The 22,047-nt window shown below is 47.6% G+C and overlaps 1 protein-coding gene across 1 annotated transcript in view; it reads right to left on the bottom strand.

Annotated features, from left to right (window-relative positions):
- LOC110538157 (rho-related GTP-binding protein RhoN) overlaps positions 1-22,047 on the bottom strand; it is a 34,917-nt gene that overhangs the window by 8,151 nt on the left and 4,719 nt on the right. The window contains exons 3-4 of the mRNA XM_090193233.1: positions 3,346-3,455; positions 651-785 (exon numbers count right to left, since the gene is read on the bottom strand). Coding sequence (XP_090049359.1) covers positions 651-785; positions 3,346-3,455 — 245 coding nt within the window. The remainder of the gene's footprint in view (positions 1-650; positions 786-3,345; positions 3,456-22,047) is intronic.

Genomic DNA, 22,047 nt, shown 5'->3' with positions numbered 1-22,047 from the left:
ATGTGGTAGTGTTCCCTCCATCATTACCATGCCCCTGGCTAAGAGGATGTGGTAGTGTTCCCTCCATCATTACCATGTCCCTGGCTAAGAGGATGTGGTAGTGTTCCCTCCATCATTACCATGCCCCTGGATTAGAGGATGTGGTAGTGTTCCCTCCATCATTACCATGCCCCTGGATTAGAGGATGTGGTAGTGTTCCCTCCATCATTACCATGCCCCTGGATTAGAGGATGTGGTAGCGTGCGATAAAAGGCCTTGTTTATCAAAGTTTATTTTGATTTGAGACATAAATCCTATACATACCCACCCCCCACCCTACATACCCACCCCCCACCCTGCCACCCCCTAAACCCAGCATACTAGAGTCAGAACGCCAACCTCTGCAAAATGTCTGCTTCGGTGTGTTTCTTTGTATCGGGTAATATGTACATAATATATGTGTGCGTGTTGATAGAGCAACTGTGGATGGCTACATCAACGCTGGGTTAAGGGTTAAAGCTAGTTTGACAATGGGTCGGCTCTGTCTCTCTCTTCTCCCGTGCGTGTCTCATTATAATTCGATGGGTTATGACTCGTCTCCTTCCTGCTATGTTTTCCTCTTTCATTTCTTCATCCCTCCATCCTTTCCCCACTGCTCTCCCTCTGCCCACCTGTTCGTGTGTGACGGGGATGAGGCGTTGCTTGGACAGCTCTCTCAGGGTGCTCACGTCGGTCCTCATGTCCAGCTTACAACCCACCAGAACCACCTTGGCATTGGGACAGAACTCCTGGGTCTCCCCCTGCCACTGTGGGATGGGCACACAGACAGGAGCATGTTAACAAGGAACGCATAAAGAGAGAGGCAGACAGGCAGACATACAGACAGGCAGACATACAGGCAGGCAGACATACAGACAGGCAGACATACAGGCAGACAGGCAGAGTTTAACGAAGAAACAGAAAGAGCGAGGTAGACAGACAGTTCAAACCTAATACAAATACAGCACATGTCAAATACTAGAGCTCTCATTTATTTAGTTTTTTCCGTTACAATTATGAAACCAATAGAATAGTTACAAAAGTGCAAATTCCAAGCCAACTCAAGCACACCTCAATTGGACCGAGGTCAGTATTTGATCCAGGTCTGGGACAGACAGACAGACAGACAGACAGACAGACAGAAAGAAAGAAAGAAAGAAAGAAAGAAAGAAAGAAAGAAAGAAAGAAAGAAAGAAAGAAAGAAAGAAAGAATGAGCATCAGTAAATAGCCAGCAGCGCTCATCAGTCACCTCACCAGCAGGACATTCCTATGAAAACAGTGTAATGACTCCACACAGAGGACCTTTACATTCTCTGGCCCAAACTACCCTGGCCTGCGACCCCCAGGACTCTACCCAGGCCACTTAGCTCATAGAGGAAGAGGGTTGACCCTGGCCCCTGTTAAGCAAAGAGGATGAACCGTTTCTTTGTCTCACCTAAATCTCTCTGTAATAGACATTAGGTTATCTCATTAGTCTAAATGAATGTAAATGAATGACTTTGCTTCCCTGTGAGACTTCTGTCCTGTTCCCTGTGTATTTGTGTGAGTCTCCCAATATAGCTTCACGCAGTTAGATGAATACGCAGATCTATGATTAGACCTCAGAGGAATCTATCATTTCACAATAATAGGGAAGCTGTTTCAATGAGCTCCCCATTAAATCAGTGCTCTAAATTCTCTTTGTCAATTGAGTGGTTTGGATAAGACTTACCAATCCAATAGAAATGGAGGAGAGAGATTTCTGTGTGATATAATACAACGGCATGAGATTAATTTAATTTCTTTCTCCACGCTGGCTTGAGTCAATAGAGCTATTTTAGGTAGAGTACAGAACAGAAAACCCTGTGCAGTCCAGTTGAAACAACACCCTGTGAAATTAAATGTCATTGTTCAGGCTTCAGCTGGAAAATAAATTCTGCCTCCCTTCTGCCACACAAATACCAAATAATACCCCCCCTTCCCCAAAACACCCACCATGTCTGAATTCAACCAGGAGCCACATGCAGAATGCAGGGGTGTGCAGCCATCCGTCAAGAGTTAAACAACCTTTGACCCCCCCCCCCCCCCCCCCATGCTCCACCCCCATCTCTTCTATACCATTCAACCACGTTGCACCCCCATTCTCAATCCCCTCCCGCTCCTGTCATCTGATGACCTTGGTGACAGGCAAGGTCACAGAGGTCAAGAGTCTAATTTGAGACGGTGATTGGGCAACAGGTTTCCATTCGCACCCGGGTTTTACAAATTAATGGAGCCACAGCTATGGGGTCAGGGGGTCATGGCCACCCCCTACCAAAGGGATTCATGGGAAAACCACAAGCCATGTCGACAGACGGGGGCACGGAACTCTGAGACTGAGACGGGTGGGTAGAACCAAGGTGTCGTGTGGGTTAGCTCTACAGAGCCTGTGGGTGGGGCGTGTTTTACCAGCTCCCCTCAGACCACTAAACACGTCAACAGAGCCGCCGTGGGAATGTCTTTTACAAGGTCCTGAGCTCACAGGAGGAGACCTTCAAAGAGACTCACCACACATGGCCTCAAGATGGAGGACTACTGAGAGACCGCTGAGGGCCAGCGAGACTGGTTTACATGACACAAACACACACACACACACACTGTTTTAAATGTGTAATGTAACAAATTTACTGACGCACACAAACTCTCTCATGAGAATAGCTGTAAAACATTCCCATGACCACGTCACCACCCCACCACCCCACCTCCACACCTTACCACACTCTGCCTGGTTCCCTTCCCAAGCCCAGTATCAACATATCACACCCCAAAGCCACGGTAAAAACGTTAACTATCAGCATCTGTCCTGGCTTCTCACTTAACATGAAAGTCCCATAAATGCCCAGATTCACATAAATACTCTGTCTCCTTAAACAGCTGCTCTTTGATTGGTTGTTGCAAAGCTAATCGTGCCTTTGCTGGAGCTCCACTTCAATTCCCACCCCAACCGTGCTCCAGGGCCTCCTCTCATTCTCCAGTCTGACCTCTCATTCCAATAGGGGTCAAGGGGTCAAGTAGCCCTGCTGGTTTCATGGGGATAAAGGGGGGTAGCTCTTACCCCCATTGTGACATTATTCTATTGTTGACGGGTCAGAATGTGTGCTGGCTATAGATAGCATGGGAACTCTATATGAGAAGGGGAGGCAGAGCAGTTTGGATGAGAATGTTAATAGAGAACGTTCACTAATGGCAGGGCATGTTGTTTACATACCCTGGTTGTGAGGAGGAGGAAGAGGAGGAAGAGGAGGGGGGGGGGGGGGTTGGAGGAGGAAGGTGGGGGAAAGGAGGAAGAGGAGGAGGAAGATACCGACCTTCTTCAGAACACTGTCCAGAGTCTCTGGGCGACTGATGTCAAAGCAGATGAGCACAGCGTCTGAGTCAGGATAGGCCAACGGCCGCACGTTGTCATAATACGAGGAACCTGCGGACACACAGACACTCATACAGTTAGACCCAGTCAGTACACTAGACACTTTATGTAAGGTCCCTTTACCTCATTCAACCCACATGATTCTAATAGAATGTGAACGCTTGGCAGCCTCTGTACACCCTGGAGGACGAAGCTGTTTAACAAATGGGCATTAACATACTGTATACTTAACCATTCCAGCAGGGAGTATCACAGCTTCACAGCACACACACTCTCTGCTGACGCACACACCTGTTGATATAAACAGCTGTGGGCAGATGGGAGAGTATCCTTAGTCTGTGACCCTCCCCCAGTTTAAAAGGTGGTAGGGGGTAGGGAGGGGCATTGTGATAAGCACACGCACACATGAACTGTAGTTGGCAGAGGAGCTAGGTCCCTTTCCACATACTACATCCCTATCCCAAATGACAATGGTCGCCGGTACAAAGGGCAAAGCGCTTTCTCACTCTCACTTTCTCTGCAGCTCCTGAGATTTCTCTCACTCTCACACACTCACACACACACACACACACACTCACACTCACACTCACACTCACACACACACACATACACACACACACACACACACACACACACACACACACACACACACACACACACACACACACACATACACACACACATACACACACACACACACTTCCCCCTCTCTCCTCTCCATTCCCTTTCTCTCCTCTCTCCATTCCCCCTCTCTCCTCTCTCCATTCCCCCTCTCTCCTCTCTCTCCATTCCCCTACTGCTCTCATTAGGAGGCTTGTAAAACTCCCTGGGCTCTGAGGGATACTGGCTGGGGATGTGGCTGTGGGTTCCTTCCTGCCTCCCCTGAGATATAGGCAACACAAGCCTACATCCCTCTAGAGCATGGGAACAGAAACCTGTTGGAATGGACACAATGAATCTGACTCTGCTATTGCTTTTATTAGGAGACAGACTGACGAGAGAGAGAGAGAGAGAGAGAGAGAGAGAGAGAGAGAGAGAGAGAGAGAGAGAGAGAGAGAGAGAGAGACAGAGAGACAGAGAGAGAGAGAGAGCGAGAGAGACAGAGAGAGAGAGAGAGCGAGAGAGAGAGAGAGAGAGAGAGAGAGAGAGAGAGAGAGAGAGAGAGAGAGAGAGAGAGAGAGAATATCAAACAGGGGAGAATAAAGACGTAGACTAGATTTTAACCTGAAATGTCAACTGAAATGCCACCAAGTTAGAGCAGTAGAAGCCTATACAAACAGCCTGTACCTGATGTCTGGCATGTAGAGTAGAGTGATGTAGACATTGTTACTGTACATGACCTCACATAATGCCATGGCACGCTGTTGAACAGGCACAGACTTGCTGTGCCAGTGAATTGGGATGGGCACAATGGTAGTTGCGCCTGTTTTAGCAGTGCTATGTTCTCTTTGTTTGTGGTGGAATGAGGGAGGCCTGCACAATGGCTGCACGTGGTGCATAACCCTAAACATTCAGCCTCCCTGCCCTGACCTGAGCCATCCCCTCACTGGACAATGCAACAGGCCCCCTGTCCTAAAGGGTCAAAGGCTGTTACCCTTCAGTGAGAGAGAATGTGCATGTGCGAGGGATGGCCTTTGTATGCTTGAGATTACGAGTGCACAGGAAGGAAGCTTTACAAATGTCTTCTTTTTCATATAGCCATTGAGAAGTTTGTTAGACGTTCATTCATTTGGCTTCTGCAGCCAGAGCTCACTCTTCCTGTTTCTCCCGCCCTGCTGTTCAACAGAGCAACAGAGTAACACAGAACAGAGTGACATCTCAAATACAAACAGTGGGGTCCCAGACAGAGCCAGGGATTGTATCTCAGAGAAGAAGCAGTCCTCCCAGCAGCAGGAAGTCAGTCATTAGGAAACCATCACATGGACAGCAGGTCCACCACTCAGCAGTGTATCAAACAATGCAGGGCCCTGATTGGTCACAAGGTATTGTAATGCCAAAGGTGATCTTTAGTATGTATCACATCACAACAGGCCTGCAGTGAGGAGAGAGGGAGGGACTGTGTTAGGGGAGAGGAGAGAGGGAGGGAGTGAGGGCAGAGGAGAGAGGGATGGACTGTGTTAGGGGAGAGGAGAGAGGGAGGGAGTGAGGGCAGAGGAGAGAGGGAGGGACTGTGTTAGGGGAGAGGAGAGAGGAAGGGACTGTGTTAGGGGAGAAGAGAGAGGGAGAGACTGTGTTAGGGGAGAGGAGAGAGGGAGGGAGTGTGTGAGGGGTGAGGAGAGAGGGAAGGAGTGTGTGAGGGGAGAAGAGAGAGGGAGGGAGTGAGGGCAGAGGAGAGAGGAAGGGACTGTGTTAGGGGAGAAGAGAGAGGGAGGGACTGTGTTAGGGGTGAGGAGAGAGGGAAGGAGTGTGTGAGGGGAGAAGAGAGAGGGAGGGAGTGTGTGAGGGGAGAGGAGAGAAGGAGGGACTGTGTGAGGGGAGAAGAGAGAGGGATGGAGTGTGTGGGGGGTGAGGAGAGAGGGAAGGAGTGTGTGAGGGGAGAAGAGAGAGGGAGGGAGGGAGTGTGTGAGGGGTGAGGAGAGATGGAAGGAGTGTGTGAGGGGAGAAGAGAGAGGGAGGGAGTGTGTGAGGGGAGAGGAGAGAGAGAAGGAGTGTGTGAGGGGTGAGGAGAGAGGGAGGGAGTGTGTGAGGGGTGAGGAGAGAGGGAAGGAGTGTGTGAGGGGTGAGGAGAGAGGGAGGGAGTTTGTGAGGGGTGAGGAGAGAGGGAAGGAGTGTGTGAGGGGTGAGGAGAGAGGGAAGGAGTGTGTGAGAGGTGAGGAGGAGAGGGCAACAAAAATACTTAATGACTTTCACACTGGGCTGAAGCTAGGGCAAGGGGCAGAGGGATGAGAGAGGGGGATCAACCAGTCAATCCTTGGGGGATCGATCAGTCAATCCTACAGATCAGCATGATTGACAGGCGACGGGCACGACAGGGCTAGTCACAGAACCTCAGAGGAACAGAGAAGTCACCTCAGCACTTTTACAAAGTCAGAAAAGTCCTCTGAGAGAGAGAAGGGGAGGGAGGGAGAAAACGAGGAAGGAGGAAGAGTACTGTGTGTAAAACAACCCGAGCAGACACAAATAAAAGCCAATCACCATAACCATCATCAGCAACAGCAGTAGCAGGAGGAGGAGAGATGCAGTTTTTGACACTCAAAATTCCTCAGCGCCTCTTGCCAAAAGCGAGGCCCCACTTTCACAGTTTGATAGGTGCGAGAGATACGGTGGAGATGGGGGGTGCGATGGTGCAGAGAAGGGGGGGGGGGGGGGGGGGGGGCTGTGCTGTGCAGATGGGTAATGAAAGTGTTGGACTGGACAGAACAGAACAGAGAAAGAGGTATAGGACCGTTACATGAGGCATGAAGATGGGGCTCACGCCGTTGGCTGTGAGATAGAACAAAAGGTCAAGTGAATTCCAGTCAGGGACGGGAGGAGGGACAAGACGGATGGGGAAGGAGGGGGAGGGGTACAGGCAGATCCTGGGCCGAGCCCACTCAGGACTGGCACTGCCAAAGCAAACCTGCCCCTCGATACCAAGGACGGGCATAAAACACCTCAAACAAAACACCTAGCGTTAGCATTATCCTGATTTAGCACTAGCCACCACCGACAGGAAGTAAGGATGGCTGTCTTTATGTCCACTGTACTAATTAGGGAGAAGAAGAGGCATGGCAGAAGGGAAAGGCCTCTGTCTGAATGGAGGACACAGAGAAGCCAAGAGGCCAGCCTTCTCAAAGGCCATTAACATCCCAAGGGACTTACAGTAGTACGATACAGGCAGGGACTCACTGGAGCGCTATAACACACACTATCCAGGCCTTGACTGTTAAGTCCCTGGATATAAATATGAGCAAGGGACTGCTGCCACTAAGAGAAGCGCGCCACGACTTCCTGATCAGACCGTATTGTGATGAGATGCAGTCATTATGTTGTTCATGTTTTAGGAACGTTGATAACAAGTCAGTCTGCGCTGGAAAAATACATCCTGATATAACCCTTGATAGTCGTTGCTGTGAATAGGGGCGACACTGTCCAATTTTCTTGCCAGTTTTCGAGAGAAACCTACTTCTAGTATAATGCCTGTTTTGGGTAAAAGTATCAACACATAATTGTGTATAATTTAACTTGCGTGTTGAAGAGCTATATTGCACCATTACCAGGGAGATTACGCCTCTTTGAACCGGGACATGTCTGGTTGCTTGTGGAGACATGAATCATGGTTAAAGGGTTTTTGCTGGGTGCAGAAGCAGCTGAGAAAGAGGCCATTGAAATGGCTTCCAGCAAAGAGACGGGGAAGGAGCAGCCTTTGCCCAGAAGTCGTCTAATGAGCAGAGAGCATGGAGTCCACAGCAACAAACACAGGCTGATTAGACCACACACACACACACACACACACACACACATACGCGCGTGCGCACACACACACACACACATACACGCGCGCGTGCGCACGCACACACACACACACACACACACACACACACACACACACACACACACACACACACACACACACACACACAGACGCCCACTTTCTCAAATACAGTGACTGATGCATACTGTGCTGGGTCCATAGAAACAGTATAATCAAACTAGCCATAGCCCATAAACACAAACACTAAAAATACAAATGTGCTCACACATACCACTCTCTCTTTCTCTCTTTCTCTCCAACACCCGCAGCTGTTTTCCCCTTTAATACCACCTTCAAAGTGCAGCAAAACATTTCAAGTTGTGCTGACTGTGTAGCATAGCAACCTGCAGCGACGCAAATGGCTTCTTTGTGCTGCCCCCAAAAGGAGGTAAGAGACGGAGGGAGCGAGAGAGCAGGGGAACAATGGAGACGGGAAAAGAGAGCGAGGACAGAGTGCATCCACAAGGAGCTGATGCATTAATGGCAAAGAGGGAACCAAGAGGAGACGGGGAGGGGGGAAGAGGAGAGGAAAGAGAGGGGGATTGGGGCTCTTGGGGGGGGGGGGGGGGGGGGGTTGGCCTATAGCCTCCCACTCAAGCAGCCTCATGCTCGAAAAAACCTTGCTTACAGAGAGAGGAAAGCATTATGTCTTGCCAGACCGGACACTTTTAGAGAGGGCTTGTACTGCAGGCTACTAGATGCCAACCCAAGACATTATATACTGCATCTAGAAACAACATCCTTTCATCATGTCCTACAAAGCATTCTGCTGGCTTGGTCTGTTTCCCCTCCATTAGTTCTAAGGTTTGAGCACTGTGGGTGTTTGCACTTTTCCCAGTTCGACACACACAGACACACACACACCGTACACACACACACACACACCGATAAAGAATCTGGTGGTCTGAAATACGGTGTGCAACGTCAGGTTGTCAAAGGCTCTAAAGTGCAGGTGGGACAGTGGACAGTGGGTTAAATGGCCATTAACCTCCCCAGTCTGTGGTCCCCTTGCCAAGGATATTGATCAAAGCTATGCTGGCTCCCTCTCTCTCTCCCTCTTTCTCTCTCTGGCGGAAATAGAGCCTTTGAAGGGTGATGGCTAGGCCCCGGTGCAAGGATCTGACTCAAAGCCCCACTGTAGTGGAGTTAATGCCTGTGTCTCTCCCACTCGCAGGTTCAAAAGCAGGGCTGTCCGCTGACAGAGCAGGTTGGGGACAGAGGGGGACGTGGCCGCCAGCCGAGAGCTGGATTACTGTCTGTCTTCTCTGGGCCTCTGGGGATATGGTGATGGAGACTCCTCTTTCTCTCTCTTCTCATCCCTCCTCTCCTCCCTCTCTACATTTCATCTCCTGCTGTTTGATCTCTCTCTCTATCTCTCTCTCTCTCTCTCTCTCTCTCTCTCTCTCTCTCTCTCTCTATATATATATATATATATATATATATATATATATGTGTGTGTGTGTTAATGTTTTTTTCTGTCTCTATAGAGACTAAGTCAAGCTGTGTTGCTTTCTATCACTCTCTCCCACTATCCTTGTATCACTATGGCTCTCTGTATCACTATGGCTCTCTGTCTCACTATGGCTCTCTGTCTCACTATGGCTCTCTGTCTCACTATGGCTCTCTGTCTCACTATGGCTCTCTGTATCACTATGGCTCTCTGCATCACTATGGCTCTCTGTATCACTATGGCTCTCTGTATCACTATGGCTCTCTGTATCACTATGGCTCTCTGTATCACTATGGATCTCTGTCTCACTATGGCTCTCTGTCTCACTATGGCTCTCTGTCTCACTATGGCTCTCTGTCTCACTATGGCTCTCTGTATCACTATGGATCTCTGTCTCACTATGGCTCTCTGTCTCACTATGGCTCTCTGTCTCACTATGGCTCTCTGTATCACTATGGATCTCTGTCTCACTATGGCTCTCTGTCTCACTATGGCTCTCTGTCTCACTATGGCTCTCTGTCTCACTATGGCTCTCTGTCTCACTATGGCTCTCTGTATCACTATGGCTCTCTGCATCACTATGGCTCTCTGTATCACTATGGCTCTCTGTATCACTATGGCTCTCTGTATCACTATGGCTCTCTGTATCACTATGGATCTCTGTCTCACTATGGCTCTCTGTCTCACTATGGCTCTCTGTCTCACTATGGCTCTCTGTCTCACTGTGGCTCTCTGTATCACTATGGCTCTCTGCATCACTATGGCTCTCTGTATCACTATGGCTCTCTGTATCACTATGGCTCTCTGCATCACTATGGCTCTCTGTATATGACATGATTCTCCCTGGCGGAAACCTTCAATCTTCTTCCTTCTATTGCTGTTTTTCTCTCACTTCTCCCATCTCTCTCTCTCTCTCTCTCTCTCTGTCTTTCCTCCCCAGTTAGTGTCCAACTGAGGAACCAATGTTTCCCAATGAACTACTGTGTATTCCTTGTTTATGATGTAACCAATTATTTGAGTTCTGTTTGCTATACAGTACTTAAGGCTTTATTAGGTCCAGGTCTTTGTTAGACAGAATATGCATCCATGATTGATTGTCTATGTACAATACAAGCACACCTCCCCAGTCTGTGGTCTGGGAAGGTGTGCTTGTATTGTCTGATGTCATTTACAAAATAAAAATAGCTCCTAACACTCTACTCAGCAAACTGGGTGTAGTCTGATTGCCATCCGTTTTATCCCAAAGCTACCCACCACTGCGACCTGTATGCTCTCGTTGGCTGGCCCTCACTACATATCCGTCGCCAAACCCACCGGCTTCAGGTCATCTATAAGTCTTTGCTAGGTAAAGCCCCGCCTTATCTCAGCTCACTGGTCACCTTAGCAACACGCACCTGTAGCACGCACTCCAGCAGGTATATTGCACTGGTCATCCCCAAAGCCAACACTTCCTTTGGCCGCCTTTCCTTCTTGTTCTCTGCTGCCAATGACTGGAACGAATTGCAAAAATCTCTGAAGCTGGGGTTTTATATCTCCCTCACTAACTTTAAGCATCAGCTGTCAGAGCAGCTTACCGATGATCACTGTACCTGTACACAGCCAATCTGTAAATAGCACACCCAACTACCTCATCCCCATATTGTTACTTATCCTCTTGCTCTTTTGCACCCCAGTATCACTCCAGTATTAATGCTAAATTGTAATTATTTTCACCTCTAGGGCCTATTTATTGCCTACCTTCCTACTCTTCTACATTTGCACACACTGTACATAGATTTTTCCAATTTTCTTTTCTTTTGTGTTAAATGACTGTACGTTTCTTTATGTGTAACTCTGTGTTGTTGTTTCTGTCGCACTGCTTTGCTTTATCTTGGCCAGGTCGCAGTTGTAAATGAGGACTTGTTCTCAACTGGCCTACCTGGTTAAATAAAGGTGAAATAAATCAAACATTTTTTACAAATAAACACGCTTTGTCTGGGTTTGCTCAAGCATAGCCTCCCTCACACGAGGAATGATGAGGAACGATGAGTCACTACGAAGCAGTTACACCAAATAGCACCATTCAAACAGACAAGGGGCATTGAAAGACAGCCGGGAGAACAAAAGGCTTTGTGTTTCCCCACCTCCACCACTTAGACCTCGTAATGCCAACCACGCTGATTCTAACATCCTTTCCAACACCCAGCTTCACGTCGCGTCTTGAGATCACTTCTCTGTTGTTGCTCTGGGCATGTGAAAGCAGAGTAGGGTCCACAGGGAAGGGAGGAGAGGGAAAGTGGGGGGGGGGGGTATTTTGGAATTGAGAAGACCTGGGAATATCCGGTTTCACTCCCTGAAGAGATTATGTGTTGATCCGATTCGACAAAGGGCCCGGGGAGACAGGTTGTAAAGGCAGGCCGCCCCCTCCCTGGTCCTTCGCAGCACCTCAGAACCGTCCACCGCTGAGACACGGCTAAAGCACGGAGGGATGGAGGAGGGCGGTATACTGCAGGCATGGTGGTGGCCAGTGTTCGGTTGCTTCACAGACAGCCGGCCTGTAACTCCGTGATTACCGTGGCCTAATGGATTCATCTCTGAAGAGGCCCCGCTCTCTTCTCTCTCTCACACACAATCAAAAATCCACCTCCTTAGATTCCCTTTCCCCTGTAAAACACTGTGCATCACATCCTTTGAGAGTCATCTCTTTTCCATCTCTTTCTTTCCTGGGCTGAGGGAAATTCATCAGAGTGTTGGAATACTACTAAGAGTGGGTTATTTCCGTCCACGGCTGTCTGTTGGATATTAAATAGGAATTGAAATAGGATTGTTCAGACATCTATCACGGTCACATAAAAGACAGCTTGTGAGAGGAAACGGACATCCTCTCCACTTCCCAGCCATCCAAGCGCATCCCTATCATAGCCCTATCTATCTTCGGCCCACTCTGTAGGGTCCCTAGGGAGGGCTCGAGTGGAGATGATGGGCACAGTTTCCCTCTCTCCTTTGAGTACACTTCCACTCCCGCCAAAGACAGCAGAGAAAGAGAGTGATAGAGAGAGAGAGAGAGAGAGAGAGAGAGAGAGAGAGAGAACAAGAGAGAGCATCTGATCCTGTTTTTAAATAAAGCCATCCATAAATGATGGGGGCTGTGGAAGGGAAGTGGGAGAGGATGCGGGTTAGAGGACCACGGGGGTAAGAGACAGGCACACTGAGAGAGGGTTTCATCCGGTGGAGGTGGTGGTAGCCAAGCAGTGGTGACGGCGAGGGCCAGTCACCGTGCTGTTCAAAGTGCCGCGATCAAAGCTGTAGCCGCGGCAAGTTTTGCTGCCGCTACTCTTGCCGCCCGGAGGGACAGGCCCGGACACTCCGTGTCCCAGAGTTCCCTGTGGGAGCTACATCCTGCCACCCTGGGAGATCAACACTCCTTCACTGCTGGCGGAGGATGACGAACAAGTGTTTCAGGAAAGTCTGAGAAAATCGGATGACACTCAGAAACTCCAAATCAATCAATCAATCTAATTTATTTATGAAGCCCTTCTTACATCAACCGATGTCACAAAGTCCTGTACAGAAACCCAGCCTAAAACCCCAAACAGCAAGCAATGCAGGTGTAGAAGCAACAGACTAATCCTAGTTTCAGCCCATACTGTTACTGAATGCCCTTTAGTTGACTCCATTTGGGATCAACAACGCTCCACTGTGGCACTGGATACAGAGGATCCCATTACTGTGGGTCACTGAAGACCAAGGCAGGCTTAGAATAAACGTCCTGTGTATAGGCCTGTGTCTTTGGCTGTTTATTCTTGGCTAGCAAAGAGATAGAGTGCGTGTGTGAAGTACAGTTTGTAAACAGTCAGTGTATGCGTGAGTAAGTGAACGTCTCCCACGGGACTGGAAATTCTTCCCTCAGGGCTAAAAACAAGCCTGTCCCATAACACATCATGAAGGCCAGAGGGCTGGACCCAGAGGGGTGGTCCCAGAGGGCTGGGCTCATAGGGGTGGTCCCAAAGGGCTGGGCTCAGAGGGGAGGTCCCAGAGGGCTGGGCTCAGAGGGGTGTTCCCAGAGGGCTGGGCTCAGAGGGGTGGTTCCAGAGGGTTGGGCTCAGAGGGGTGGTCCCAGAGGGCTGGGCTCAGAGGGGTGGTCCCAGAGGGCTGGGCTCAGAGGGTGGTCCCAGAGGGCTGGGCTCAGAGGAGTGGTCCCAGAGGGCTGGGCTCAGAGGGGAGGTCCCAGAGGGCTGGGCTCAGAGGGGAGGTCCCAGAGGTCTGGGCTCAGAGGGGAGGTCCCAGGGTCTGGGTTCAGAGGGGGGTCCCAGAGGGCTGGGCTCAGAGGGGTGGTCCCAGATCTAGATGTATACCTCTCCTTCTTCTGTCCCTTCTCCCACTATTCACTGCCACGAAACACGATCCTCTCTTAGCTCTGAGAGCATTCTCTCCATCCCCCCCCCCCCCCCCCACTCACTCCCCCCCTCAGTCAGTCCCAGCTGCTTCCCAGCCTCATTGTGCCTGAGCCAAGCAAGCACCACCCCTGTTTTTTTGCACCTGACTTGTGGAAGGCTCTCTAAAATAATCAAGGCTCTCTAAAAGAATCGAGGCTCTCTAAAAGAATCAAGGCTCTCTAAAATTGAATGAATTGGTGCTTCTAGGACAATTCTAAAGTCTGATTGAGGTGAATATTGATGTGTATTACTGATGTATACAGTATATTGATGTGTATTATTGATGTGTACAGTATAATGATATGTATTATTGATGTATACAGTATACTCAAATCAAATCAAATCCAATTTTATTTGTCACATACACATGGTTAGCAGATGTTAATGCGAGTGTAGCGAAATGCTTGTGCTTCTAGTTCCGACAATGCAGTAATAACCGACAAGTAATCTAACTAACAATTCCAAAACTACTGTCTTGTACACAGTGTAAGGGGATAAAGAATATGTACATAAGGGTATATGAATGAGTGATGGTACAGAGCAGCATAGGCAAGATACAGTAGATGGTATCGAGTACAGTATATACATATGAGATGAGTATGTAAACAAGTGGCATAGTTAAAGTGGCTAGTGATACATGTATTACATAAGGATACAGTCGATGATATAGAGTACAGTATATACGTATGCATATGAGATGAATAATGTAGGGTAAGTAACATTATATAAGGTAGCATTGTTTAAAGTGGCTAGTGATATATTTACATCATTTCCCATCAATTCCCATTATTAAAGTGGCTGGAGTTGAGTCAGTGTCAGTGTGTTGGCAGCAGCCACTCAATGTTAGTGGTGGCTGTTTAACAGTCTGATGGCCTTGAGATAGAAGCTGTTTTTCAGTCTCTCGGTCCCAGCTTTGATGCACCTGTACTGACCTCGCCTTCTGGATGATAGCGGGGTGAACAGGCAGTGGCTCGGGTGGTTGATGTCCTTGATGATCTTTATGGCCTTCCTGTGACATCGGGTGGTGTAGGTGTCCTGGAGGGCAGGTAGTTTGCCCCCAGTGATGCGTTGTGCAGACCTCACTACCCTCTGGAGAGCCTTACGGTTGAGGGCGGAGCAGTTGCCGTACCAGGCGGTGATACAGCCTGCCAGGATGCTCTCGATTGTGCATCTGTAGAAGTTTGTGAGTGCTTTTGGTGACAAGCCAAATTTCTTCAGCCTCCTGAGGTTGAAGAGGCGCTGCTGCGCCTTCTTCACAATGCTGTCTGTGTGAGTGGACCAATTCAGTTTGTCTGTGATGTGAATGCCGAGGAACTTAAAACTTGCTACCCTCTCCACTACTGTTCCATCGATGTGGATAGGGGGGTGTTCGCTGTGCTGTTTCCTGAAGTCCACAATCATCTCCTTAGTTTTGTTGACGTTGAGTGTGAGGTTATTTTCCTGACACCACACTCCGAGGGCCCTCACCTCCTCCCTGTAGGCCGTCTCGTCGTTGTTGGTAATCAAGCCTACCACTGTTGTGTCGTCCGCAAACTTGATGATTGAGTTGGAGGCGTGCGTGGCCACACAGTCGTGGGTGAACAGGGAGTACAGGAGAGGGCTCAGAACGCACCCTTGTGGGGCCCCAGTGTTGAGGATCAGCGGGCAGGAGATGTTGTTGCCTACCCTCACCACCTGGGGGCGGCCCGTCAGGAAGTCCAGTACCCAGTTGCACAGGGCGGAGTCGAGACCCAGGGTCTCGAGCTTGATGACGAGCTTGGAGGGTACTATGGTGTTGAATGCCGAGCTGTAGTCAATGAACAGCATTCTCACATAGGTATTCCTCTTGTCCAGATGGGTTAGGGCAGTGTGCAGTGTGGTTGAGATTGCATCGTCTGTGGACCTATTTGAGCGGTAAGCAAATTGGAGTGGGTCTAGGGTGTCAGGTAGGGTGGAGGTGATATGGTCCTTGACTAGTCTCTCAAAGCACTTCATGATGACGGAAGTGAGTGCTACGGGGCGGGGCGGTAGTCGTTTAGCTCAGTTACCTTAGCTTTCTTGGGAACAGGAACAATGGTGGCCCTCTTGAAGCATGTGGGAACAGCAGACTGGTATAGGGATTGATTGAATATGTCCGTAAACACACCGGCCAGCTGGTCTGCGCATGCTCTGAGGGCGCGGCTGGGGATGCCGTCTGGGCCTGCAGCCTTGCGAGGGTTAACACGTTTAAATGTCTTACTCACCTCGGCTGCAGTGAAGGAGAGACCGCATGTTTTCGTTGCAGGCCGTGTCAGTGGCACTGTATTGTCCTCAAAGCGGGCAAAAAAGTTATTTAGTCTGCCTGGTCCGTGACTGGGCTGGATTTCTTCCTGTAGTCCGTGATTGACTGTAGACCCTGCCACATGCCTCTTGTGTCTGAGCCGTTGAATTGAGATTCTACTTTGTCTCTGTACTGACGCTTAGCTTGTTTGATAGCCTTGTGGAGGGAATAGCTGCACTGTTTGTATTCGGTCATGTTACCAGACACCTTGCCCTGATTAAAAGCAGTGGTTCGCGCTTTCAGTTTCACGCGAATGCTGCCATCAATCCACGGTTTCTGGTTAGGGAATGTTTTAATCGTTGCTATGGGAACAACATCTTCAACGCACGTTCTAATGAACTCGCACACCAAATCAGCGTATTCGTCAATGTTGTTGTCTGACGCAATACGAAACATGTCCCAGTCCACGTGATGGAAGCAGTCTTGGAGTGTGGAGTCAGCTTGGTCGGACCAGCGTTGGACAGACCTCAGCGTGGGAGCCTCTTGTTTTAGTTTCTGTCTGTAGGCAGGGATCAACAAAATGGAGTCGTGGTCAGCTTTTCCGAAAGGGGGGCGGGGCAGGGCCTTATATGCGTCGCGGAAGTTAGAGTAACAATGATCCAAGGTCTTTCCACCCCTGGTTGCGCAATCGATATGCTGATAAAATTTAGGGAGTCTTGTTTTCAGATTAGCCTTGTTAAAATCCCCAGCTACAATGAATGCAGCCTCCGGATAAATGGTTTCCAGTTTGCAAAGAGTCAAATAAAGTTCATTCAGAGCCATCGATGTGTCTGCTTGGGGGGGGATATATACGGCTGTGATTATAATCGAAGAGAATTCTCTTGGTAGATAATGCGGTCTACATTTGATTGTGAGGAATTCTAAATCAGGTGAACAGAAGGATTTGAGTTCCTGTATGTTTCTTTCATCACACCATGTCACGTTAGCCATAAGGCATACGCCCCCGCCCCTCTTCTTACCAGAAAGATGTTTGTTTCTGTCTGCGCGATGCGTGGAGAAACCCGTTGGCTGCACCGCCTCGGATAGCGTCTCTCCAGTGAGCCACGTTTCCGTGAAGCAAAGAACGTTACAGTCATGTCCCTCTGGAATGCTACCCTTGCTCGGATTTCATCAACCTTGTTGTCAAGAAACTGGACATTGGCAAGAAGAATGCTAGGGAGTGGTGCAAGGTGTGCCCGTCTCCGGAGTCTGACCAGAAGACCGCCCCGTTTCCCTCTTTTTCGGAGTCGTTTTTTTGGGTCGCTGCATGGGATCCGCTCTGTTGTCCTGTTTGTAAGGCAGAACACAGGATCCGCGTCGCGAAAAACATATTCTTGGTCGTACTGATGGTGAGTTGACGCTGATCTTATATTCAGTAGTTCTTCTCTACTGTATGTAATGAAACCTAAGATGACCTGGGGTACTAATGTAAGAAATAACACGTAAAAAAACAAAAAATTGCATAGTTTCCTAGGAACGCGAAGCGAGGCGGCCATCTCTGTCGGCGCCGGAAGTGGAAACTGATGTGTATAGTATATTGATGTGTATTATTGATGTATACAGCATATTGATGTGTACAGTATATTGATGTGTATTATTGATGTATACATTATATTGATGTGCATTATTGATGTATACAGTATATTGATGTGTACAACATATTGATGTGTATTATTGATGTATACAGTATATTGATGTGTACAGTATAATGTGTATTATTGAAGTATAGAGTATACAGATGTGTATATTGATGTGTACAGTATATTGGTGTGTACAGTATATTGATGTGTATTATTGATGTGTACAGTATATTGATGTGTATTATTGATGTATACATTATATTGATGTGTATTATTGATGTGTACAGTATATTGATGTGTATTATTGATGTGTACAGTATATTGATGTGTATTATTGATGTATACAGTATATTGATGTGTACAGCATATTGATGTGTATTATTGATGTGTACAGTATAATGTGTATTATTGAAGTATACAGTATACTGATGTGTATATTGATGTGTACAGCATATTGATGGGTATTATTGATGTATACAGTATATTGATGTGTACAATATAATGTGTATTATTGAAGTATACAGTATACTGATGTGTATATTGATGTGTACAGCATATTGATGTGTATTATTGATGTATACAGTATATTGATGTGTACAGTATAATGTGTATTATTGAAGTATACAGTATACTGATGTGTATATTGATGTGTACAGTATATTGATGTGTATATTGATGTGTACAGTATATTGATGTATACAGTATATTGACGTGTACAGTATATTGATGTGTATTATTGATGTGTACAGTATAATGATGTGTATTATTGATGCATACATTGCAAGGCTCATCTGTAAATGATACCTTGGTCTCAGCATGAGTCCCTGTCCAAATAAAGGTTAAATCAAAAAGACATATGTTTAGCAGATTGTATGTTAAGCCTCAGTGTCTAGCACCTCCCCGTGAGCCTACAGTCATATTTAAGAAAGGCAGTAGACGTATCGTATGACCTTTGTCTGTCTGTGACCAAGGTCAGACGGTCATACAGAGATCATCAGAGATCATCAGATAGCAGAGGGATCGGAGGGGAGGATGTCATTAGAGATAGTGTCTGAATGGAATCCCCCAAAAGCCACTATGTGTCTAGATAAGGAGCTGGGAGACAGTGAGAGGGCAGAGGAACAGGGAGAGGAACCGGGGCAGGTGGGCAGTGGGCTCACCATGGGGCTGTGTAGTATACCACTCAAAAGGACATGGCACATAATAAGCCCAGAGAGGAGCATGACCTTGGTTGTACCGTATGCATGTTTCCTTTGTGTTTTTAGAATATTCAAAAAAGTATGTATGCGGGCGTGTGTGTGTGTGTGTGTGTGTGTTTGCATAGTCACATCTGTGTGTTTGTGAGTGAGTGCGTGCGTATGTCTGAGCGAGTGCGTTAGACTTAAATTGGATATTCTGTGTGTTTAATTATAGGCTGTGTGTTCCTGTCAGTGAGGCTGACTGGCCCTCTCATAGCTCCTCTCCTTCTTTCCTTTCCTTTCCTCTCCTACACACTGTCGCTGACTCCAGGTCAGAACAGAGCTATGCAAACTAATGAGAGAGAGAGAGAGAGAGAGAGAGAGAGAGAGAGAGAGAGAGAGAGAAGGGACGTGGTTCATTTAAAAAAAAAACTAATTTGGTCGTGAAACTAGCCATGTCAGACTATTGTCTTTCTCTTCTTGTCACGCCCTGACCTGAGTATTCTTTGTTTTCTTTATATATTTTGGTTAGGTCAGGGTGTGACGAGGGTGGTATGTGTGTTTTTGTCTCATCTAGGGTGTTTGTACTGTCTAGGGGTTTTGTAGATTTATGGGGTTGTTTCCATCTAGGTGTTTATGTAGGTCTATGGTTGCCTAGATTGGTTCTCAATTAGAGGCAGGTGTTTATCGTTGTCTCTGACTGGGAACCATATTTAGGCAGCCATCTTCTTTGGGTATTTTGTGGGTTATTGTCTATGTTATGTTGCACGTTAGCACAGTGTTTATATAGAGGTCGCGGTCGTGTTGTTGTTTTTGTTTAAGTGTTCTTCATTAAATAAAGAAGAATGTATTCTAACCACGCTGCGCTTTGGTCTACTCCATACGACGATCGTGACACTTCTTTCCTTCATGTTTACTTCTTACGTTTCCCTCTTTCAATTGTCCAGGGTCCTGTTGTCTCTCTGGCTGAAGCCAGAGCGTAACAGTGTTAGTGACTCAGACCAAGAGAACCCCAAGGCTCTAGGGGGAGAGTCAGCGACGTGTACCCAGCCAGGGGCCACTCTGACTGGGTAGACATAAAGCCCTGCTGCCTGGACCTCTGGGTGGCTACACTGTCACAGACACTCAGTGGAACAGTGTGCGGTGAGGTGGCTACAGTATCTATGAATAAGATATCTACTATACATATCCACATGCTGTACATCCACAGTCACCACATGTTAGGGTGCAAGATTCCAATAACGTTCCCAAAATTCACAGGTGTTCCCGAAATCCCAGTTGGATTATTCCTGGAATCAGTATGGAATAAGCAGGAAATCTATCAATCCTCCAACCAGGGTATCGGAATAATCTGTATTTTGGTTTCCAGAATTTTTGCAACACTACCACAAACACAGCTATTACTTCTAGTCTATATGTAAAAGAGAGACGCAGCACTGTGGAGGCTCTTCTCCAGTGGGTATGAGGTGCTCCAAAATGGGAGCCAGGGACGGGGAGCCGCAAGGGAGGACAGGGAGGAGCCGGATGAAACCCCCCCACAGAGCCGACCCCCGCCAGAGGCTCAGCGGAGAGCCGGATCACCACCCCCTGTCCAGAAATAGCTCCACATGCATTCCAACACTGTCTGTCCTTCTGTCTGTCTGTCTGTATGCACAGACCCGGCAGTAACACGTTTAGCTTTTAAGTTCAGCTCCTGTTCAGATGCACCGTCCATTGGTCATTTGGTAGTTTGCTTTATACAACACTATGAGTGATGGTCTTTGGTGTTTTGGGTTGTTTTATGAATGTTGAAACATAAAGAGACATACCATTCTACCATGTGTTGAATAAGTTATGTATAACGATATACTGTAGGCAGTGTTCTTCAGACAACGGAACTGAGCGTGGGTGACGTTGAGGGTGAATCTTTTACAATGTGTTCTCCTAACTACTTCCTTTTGAAGTGCTCTGATGACATGTTAGGGTTAAGTAGTCCTGACGCACCTTTTCATGTCCTAAATATAGTCTGGCTATTGGGCAACACCTTCCCTACTACATTAGGAACACACCTATTCTCCATAATGGTGCTTCACTGAAACAATCGTTCTAAAACCGACATAATGCAGCGTTTGACATTCCAATGGAAAAATAATGGGGGAGGCAATCATCATAGAGCCTTTTCAAACAGATAAATTGGGGCGAGAGGGGGGGATGGGTAGTTCATCTGAAATGTAACTCCGTGCGCGATCTAAACACCTTTCTCATGAAAATAATTCCTCTGGGAGTCAACAAGGGTCATAGCACTCATTTCCACAGACAAACACACACAGAAACACAGACAAACACACACACACACAGACAGACACACAGACACACAGTACACTCCCTGGCTGTACCTAACCGGCGGGTGTGCCTGCTACGTGCTAATCATCATAAAAACAGGTTTAAGTTTCGGCAGTTCTACCCCCAGGCAGGTCAGGAGACTAGCATGAAGTGTAGACTAGTGCAGCTGTGTGAGTTAGTTGGGGGGGGGGGGGGGGGGGGGGGCATTTTAACTACGATTTAATGGTTGTGATAGATTTAAAACGTCATGCAAAACGAACCATAGCCTTGTACAATACGTGTGTACTCACAAATTATAAAACACAGGTGCAGGTAGGAAAAGATGAAAACGTATGAGGGTAGCATCACAGCACGACGAGGAAGAGCAAACTAAAGGCTGAGGTCATCTTCCCCAGTCATCTCTGTCTAGAACCGTAAATCAACATGGCAACCCAGGCGAGCTGCTCATTTCATGTTTCTGCTGAAGGACCTCCAGCTACAGCCAGCCACAGTAGACAGGGCTGTTGGTTTTATTTCATCTCTGTTTTGGTTTGTAGCTCATGCAGTTTCTATTATAGATGAATCAAGTGGAAAGGGTTAGGGCAGGGAAGGCCCTGTGAACTAAGCTTGTTTATACAGGGCTCTTGATGCCCTAATGGTCCACTGCACTGAGAATGTGGTTTTAAGCTAAAAACATAGTCACAAGAAACATTAAAAAGTCACTGTGACTGTGATGTGTGTGTGTGTGTGTGTGTGTGTGTGTGTGTGTGTGTGTGTGTGTGTGTGTAGTGGCTGTGTGAGTGATGCAAGGTGTTTGAAGCTATTTGTCATTATCGCTCAAATCAAAAATATATCACCCCACTAATTACAGAAACACCTGTTGTGTGTTATAAAATAATCATTATAATACATGTGGAGGGTCAAGTAGGCAAGTGGATAATTCTTTGGAGAGGTGTTTAACATTGCCTAACGCCTCTAATGAAATTAG

This window comes from Oncorhynchus mykiss, chromosome 12 (assembly GCF_057628025.1).
Source record: "Oncorhynchus mykiss isolate SJ-2025 chromosome 12, ASM5762802v1, whole genome shotgun sequence".
In the NCBI taxonomy this organism is placed as follows: Eukaryota; Metazoa; Chordata; class Actinopteri; order Salmoniformes; family Salmonidae; genus Oncorhynchus; species Oncorhynchus mykiss.
This window is presented reverse-complemented; position numbering and strand designations above follow the sequence as displayed.